Source organism: Streptopelia decaocto (assembly GCF_964273445.1).
Source record: "Streptopelia decaocto genome assembly, chromosome: 5".
Classification (NCBI taxonomy): domain Eukaryota; kingdom Metazoa; phylum Chordata; class Aves; order Columbiformes; family Columbidae; genus Streptopelia; species Streptopelia decaocto.
In genome coordinates, this window is record NC_138659.1 from 72661306 (window position 1) to 72668287 (window position 6982).

At 45.6% G+C, this 6982-nt stretch overlaps 1 protein-coding gene across 1 annotated transcript in view; it reads left to right on the forward strand.

The window, feature by feature from the left end:
- The window catches only part of CFAP46 (cilia and flagella associated protein 46), a gene marked incomplete at its 5' end in the record, with an annotated part of 73847 nt that extends 70295 nt beyond the window's left edge, over positions 1-3552 (forward strand). Inside the window, 3 exons of the mRNA XM_082054212.1 lie at positions 1266-1402; positions 1854-1940; positions 2711-3552. Coding sequence (XP_081910338.1) covers positions 1266-1402; positions 1854-1940; positions 2711-2829 — 343 coding nt within the window. The 3' untranslated portion in view covers positions 2830-3552. The remainder of the gene's footprint in view (positions 1-1265; positions 1403-1853; positions 1941-2710) is intronic.
- Between the last annotated feature and the right edge of the window lie 3430 nt (positions 3553-6982).

Genomic DNA, 6982 nt, shown 5'->3' on the forward strand with positions numbered 1-6982 from the left:
CTTAAAAGCGTTTTGGTGTTTCCGTTGCTGTTACGCTGGGAGGTGGAATGTTCGCACACTCACACCGTGTGCCGTGAATTCCCGCAGGCGGCACGTGGCTGATCGCTCGGTGCCGTCCCGTCCTGCCCTTGTCACAGAGACCATAGCAAAGTGTACTTCATCCCTGTCATTTTTGGGACTACCATAGTTCTGCAGCCAGTCAAATCTTAAATCCAGTCCTGTTAGGGCTGCATAAACACCTCTTGACTTTTCTGATTATTCATTCCATGAAAAATAAATAGAAAAAGTGCTTCTCTAAAAATACTGTTTAATCAATGCAACAATGTGTAAGTTAAAATTACGTTTGTGTGAGACAGGTTATACACACATCTGAGTGCCTGAACAACCTCCTTTTTATTTTTAATATCCTTTTTACCTCCCCCGAACAGCCGTTTCCTAAACAGAAACAAAATACGGTTCCTTTCCAACTCTGAACTTCGAAGTCTCATTCTAATAGATGGTAAATTTATCAACATGTTTAAGCCTAAAAGCTTCCAGCAAACTTAGAGTAACATTCAGTTAAAACTGAGTCACGTAACCACATAGATGATCAGCATCTCCCGAGAGATTACAGAAAACTGTAATCAGCATCTTCTGATGAGGTTACCGTGAAAAGCAGTGGCTAATAAAACCAAAACAGCTTTCAGTTTACCGCAGTTCCAACACTAGAGTATCGCCCCCTCCCATCACAGGAACAATATACCAAAGATACTTACTTAAATATTCAGCAATAACATATCTAATCCTACTATACAAGTTATTTGATTTTAAGCCTCCAAATTAATGCCACGCTTATCACAAAGAGCAGGCATTCCATTCCTGCAATATTTTATGTTTCCCTTTAGCAACTTAAGCAGAAATGAACAGGTCTTTTCACCTGATTCCCAACATTTTGACCACCTTTTAAAGGGTATTCTGCAGTATTTTGTAAAAGTCAGTGTGCTACCCCTTTCACATTTCCCGAGGTGCCCAGGATGGTGCGACGATGGAAGAATCCGCATTGTCAAATTGCATCATGAAAAGATGTAGAGGGGAAGTTACGTACGTTCTTTGAATTAAATTGAAGGTGCTGTATGAACACTAGATATCACTTTATGCTCAGCATACGTGAAAACGCAGTCTGCCATTCCTTTTCGCCTTCTATTAGAAAGCATTGTATATGTAGTTATATTTTTGGTGTGTTGTGTACGTTTTAGTTGGTGGCTCTCACAGTCTGATTTCCGCAGCGGTGCCCCGGCTGCGCTGCAGAGCCCCGCGGGGAGCGCCGCGCTGCTCAGCCTGGCCGGCGTGCGCGCCGTGGTGGCCAACCAGTGGTACACGACCCTGCGGGACAACGCCGAGAGGCTGGACGCTCTGGCCGAGAGTGAGTGTTGCGTTCGCGTTTCCTTCGCTTGCGTGTGTTATTTCAGACAGTAGTGCGTGTGCTCTCATGGGGTGTTTGTGCCCCTTGTCTCCCGTCTCTCCTCTCCCTCTGCGCCTCCCCGAGTTCTGCAGCGGTTTCCGCGGCGGTGGCTGCGGAGCCGCCGCGCAGCACAGCAGCCGGCTTAGAGCAGCCCCAGCGGGCCCGTGTCGGTCAGGATGTGATCTCTGCGGTGAGGAGCGCTGCCCGAGGACCTGGCAGTCCGGAGTTCCAAAAACTGCGGGAGAAACAGAGGCTGGAAATAACTCAGGTCTTCAGAGGCACAGAACTAAATCTGTAAAGGAATCTGTTTTCATCAGCTTTGAAATGGGAGGACACCGGGCTGTATGGCTGATGCTTTCTTATTTTTCAAAACTTTAATTAAAAACTAACAGCAATTAACGTTTCTTTCCAGATTTGTTGAGCTTTGGTAGAACAACTGGGCAGATAGTCCGTATTCTTCAAAAGAGGAAGATTCACAGGGAAACGGATTCCATTAAAAGTAAGAATTAAAAAGTGTAGAACAAAAGACTGGCAGCTTTAACAGGAACCCGGTAGACCCGTGGGTGGTTCAGAGGTATAAATTAAATCTTTCAGATGAGCTCTGACAAATTTTTGTGACACTTCTTACAAGAATGGAGAGTGGGAAGGCCACTGATGCGGTTCTATAATTGGAGTAGCTGTATTTTGCACGTATAAAATTTTGGGGGAGGCTTTGTCGTAACTGACCAAAAGCTGACGTTTTCTCTCCATTGAACTGTTGTAAAATGAAGTAGTGTGACTGAAAAGTTACTCGAGGAGCATGACATGAACAATATGAATGGTATGGATTGTATGGATTATGCAAAAAGATAAGTTGAGTCCACAGGGTTCGAACAGTCTGCATTGCAAAGGGCACACTGTATACACAGAATTCCACCTGGCGTCTTGTTAGAGAGGGGAGAAGGATTTTTGAGTAAAACAACTCTTAATATGCTGTTTGTGAAATTATATAGATATTTTTCATTGTATGGGAGTTACCTCTTAAGGGTCAATAAAATAAATTTTAATTATAACTTACGCTGTTGTAGAATTGAAAAGAGTGCACATCAGAAACTTTGCCTTGTTTTTTCAGAAATGCTTCGTAGATATAGTGGCAGTTGTTAATATTATTAAAAGAATGTAAAATAACCACAAATATTAGTCAAAGAGAAGATGTGATAAATTACTGCATCTGCAGCATTCTTATATTCAGCTGTGTTCAAAATAGCGATGTTTACAATGTTCTTACAGCGGAAGCGGATTCTGGCCGTCGTGCTGAGGACGGAGCAGCCGGGGCTGCTCGCGGCCCCGCGGACCCGCGGGATTTCGGCTGCGTGCTGTTCGGGCTGCCCAGCCTGGCGCTGGCGTAGCCGCCGTCACCGACCTGCGCGCGGGACACGCGGCGTCTCGGGAGGCGTAAAACCGACGTTGAGCCGACGGGCTGATTCCTGCTTCGGGTGCAGAGAGTCCGATGTTAGACTGAGTGTCGGGAATGTACCAAAAACTGTATTTCAGAGATTTCAGGCAGTACGCCAAGGTTTTCTGAACGCGGTGAACACCTCAGAAGAATTTGGTGAGTACAAACACAGCTTTAAGGAAGGTAGGCTATTATGTTTTGGGAGTCAGAATTGGAATGTGTCATTGTCCGTACCTCCGTTTGGAAAGACTTTTCCTCGGTGTATTTTATTTTTACGTGGCAGATTTTTCAGGAGCTTTGCTGAAAAATGCACCAAGTCACCGTATTCTGAGTGAATTGATGTTTAACTGTTTATTTAGTGGTAGTTGTGGTTTAATTAGAAAACGAGGCAGTATTAAATAAAATGTTTAATAAGTTTTGCTTTCTTTATTTCCCTGTAGTTTTCCTGAATAACATATTAACACATATTAAATTATTCAAAAATCCCAAATAAGATTATAACACGTGTGGATTTTGTGGCATGGTCTGTTAATCAGCAATGCATTTTTAAAATACAGACTTTAAAACTTTTATTTGTAGTGATAACAGTAGAAGTAAATGTAAAATAATTAGCACTTATGGAAAACACAAAGCTTTCACCATTATTGCCATTAAACCCATTTTTCCCCAATAATGTTTGTTTCCTGTGACACATTTTTTGTGTTCCTGATAGAGCATTAAAATGGCACTGAAAAGATACTGTTCTAGTGCTAGAGTTAATTACAACCGGACAAGAGTTATAGGGCTATATAGACCATAATTACAAAATCATGACATGCAAAATACTTTCAAATGCACACAATAGAGTATAAATTTGTGCTTCCTTCCCATTATTTAGGCATAGGACATGTTTTTAATGGAGTGTATCTGGGCATTTGGTAACAATACAAATTAACCACGAGGCCGTAGGCTGTGTTTAAGTTAAGGATTCCGTGTAAAATCTTCTCGAGTCTCTGAACTTGCCGTGTTTCACCAGACATGGCCGGGGGTCCTTTTCCTTAAGTTCTCGCATTTTACTTACGTACTTTTAAGTCCTGCCAGGTACCTTTTCCGTGCATCACTCTTAGGCAGCTGCTTCCTTAAGATCCCGTGCATGGTATTTGGGAACCTCAAGTATTTCTGAGTTTGAAGAAGCAATTTCTCTTGGAAGAAGCAGAGGTCCACGCTTGTTCAGTGTAGCAAATGTCCACTATATCATTAATTCCTTTATTTCCAAGATTAATTTCCACATTATTCTCCAACACATTCGTTGCTATGAAATTGTATTTCCCTCCTGTTGATGGCATTTTCTACCTGGAATGGCATCTTTCTGGTGCTGTCTCTCTTCCTGTAACATAAAAGGCTTTGAAAAAAGTGTATTTAATGGGAATCGTGAAGCCTCATCTGCCTTGCTACGTGACAGTTTCCGTGAATTTGTATTACCTTCCACCTTTTTGAAATAAGTTTCATAAGTAGTGAAGTACGAGAAGGACAGTGTTGTTCTTCAGAAATGACAGTGTCATTCTTTGAGAATAATCCAGGATCAAACTGCAAGATTGCAAAGGTTAGAAAAACCATGGATATGCAGGTACAATGGGCTCATTCAATAGCTTAATACTGTGGTTTATTTATGAAACTGATGGAAATAACTTCATCTACCAAAGTGCTTTTCTCCCAAAATGTTCCCATTGGTATTTGATACCTCAGCCCTAACTCCATTGCAGCAGGCTCTGTCGGGAGGATGGATGAGTGTGACCAGAAGTGTCCTTACGGTCTGACAGCACTGCTTCATCAGAGGGCATTGATAAAGAGCTGATAAGGAGCAATGGCCTTGTCCAGGAAACTTCGGACCAGTAGCTTTACTTGTTGAGAGTAAGATACTGGAAATGCTAATCAGAGCAAACCTTCAAATGGCCCTGCGTGCTGGGTACGTACGGTGGAAGCGGCCGGGTGCACAGCGGCAGCGTGTCTGGTCGTGTTTCTGGGGCACCAGCACACAACCCAAGTGCCGGGTATCCGCGGTGCTCTCCGTAGCGCTGCGCCGAGTCCGGTCAGGAAATCGCTGCTGGCAGGAGGGGAGAGCAGCAGCTGCCAAACCGCACCTGAGGGGGCAGGGGTTGTACATTCAGTGACACGGGAGGGAGGTCATCTAGTTCATCCCTTCAGGAATTAGTACCAGAAATAATACCCGCTTTTCTATTATGTGTTTGTACAGAAGAGTCACTTCAGGAAAAGATATATGGTGAAATTTGGAATAATTTAAAAAGAAAATGAGCACAGACAAATTAACATCTCTAATATTTTAAATTTACAATGGCAATTTAACAACGGAAAAGAAGCTGCTGCTTACACAGAGGCAGGATTCAGCAGCTCAGCTGATACAGGTTTCGAGCTCAGAATGCTTGTCTGTAAGCGACAGTAAATGTGAGTGGAACTGAGCAGAGCTTGAGAAGAAATGCTGTAGAAAAATGATGTTTCACAACCTGATTTTAATAAGCAACTAAAAGCTTAAAATCATCTGATATTCTTCAGATTGTCATTGAAAGTTTAGGCAGGAGTCCTCTGTGAGGACAAAGCTACTTTTAATTGGGAAACATAAAAAGGCCCAATTTACAGTTAATGATAAATGCACTGTAGTATGCCTAACGAGTCTCAGCACTTAAGATGCTAAATAAGTCCTAAGTTTACAGCTTTGTCACACGCACAAACACCTGCCGCCATTTAGAAGCATTTGCAGCAATGTGGTTGTTCTCACTTAAGAACTTTGGGGTCAGCCAACTCTGTTCCGAGAAACGGGGCACGACAGACGGCTCGGGGCACGCGCACCAGACCCAGTGCAGATGTTCCCCTTTGTTGTTGTCATTTTGCCGCCAGCTGAGACTCGCAAGGCAGCAGCTGCTCCTGTGGAGTGTGGAACTGGGGGCGAGAGCGGGAGTGAAAAAATGGAAAATAGGGAGGTTCCCAGGTGTTTTCTGCGGTCATGGGATGACAAGCATGTCAAGTTCCCAACAGGCCACGTGAAGGTCTGGGTAAACATCATCTCTGTTCAAGTCCAGGTTCAAAGAACAGAAAGGTGAGGTGCTGTCACAGCAGGTCATCTGGACTAAGAGCAGCGGGCTTTGTCCCCAGAGTGAGCCAGCAGACGGCAGCGAAAGCAAAACGATCTCCTGTGCGCAGCACAGAAGGAGCGAAGAGGGTACGTTTGTCCTGTGGCAGCCTGATGTACGAGACCGCCAAGAGCATCCTCGGCTTCGGATTGTTTGGGGAACTAAATAGGAGTATAGTCATACAAGGTGCCACACTAAAGGTCTTCATTGGGTAGGAAATGGGTGGACCAAGATTTTCAGCTACTGATACAAAAGCAGAATTAAGACTGTTAATTTCATACAAGATTTTGTACAGGAAGAGTACTCCCTAATAACTGCAACGGAAATAGTCATGGTGAAATGGTGATGCGATTATTTTAAACTGTTCATTGAGTATGTACAAAGAGCAAATTCAAAAAGGTAAGTCCTGGTACTAATATTGTGTAAATAAAATCATAGACTCACAGAATGGTTTGGGTTGGAAAGCGCACTTTGACGACCATTTGGTCCACCCGCAGCCACGGGCCGGGACACCTCCCGCCAGCCCAGGCGCCCAGAGCCCGTCCAGCCGGGGCTCTCAGGGCCTCCATCCTCTTGACAGACCCTTTCTGTACTGAAAGGCCGCACCCAGGTCTCCCCGGAGCTTCTCTTCTCCAGCTGAACACCCCAACCCCGGGCCTGTCCCGGCAGAGCTGCTCCAGCACCGGGGCGGTTCCGCGGCTGCTCCAGCACCGGGGCGGTTCCGCGGCTGCTCCAGCACCGGGGCGGTTCCGCAGCTGCTCCGGCACCGGGGCGGTTCCGCAGCTGCTCCAGCACCGGGGCGGTTCCGCGGCTGCTCCGGCACCGGGGCGGTTCCGCGGCTGCTCCAGCACCGGGGCGGTTCCGCGGCTGCTCCAGCACCGGGGCGGTTCCGCAGCTGCTCCAGCACCGGGGCGGTTCTGCGGCTGCTCCAGCACCGGGGCGGTTCCGCGGCTGCTCCAGCACCGGGGCGGTTCCGCAGCT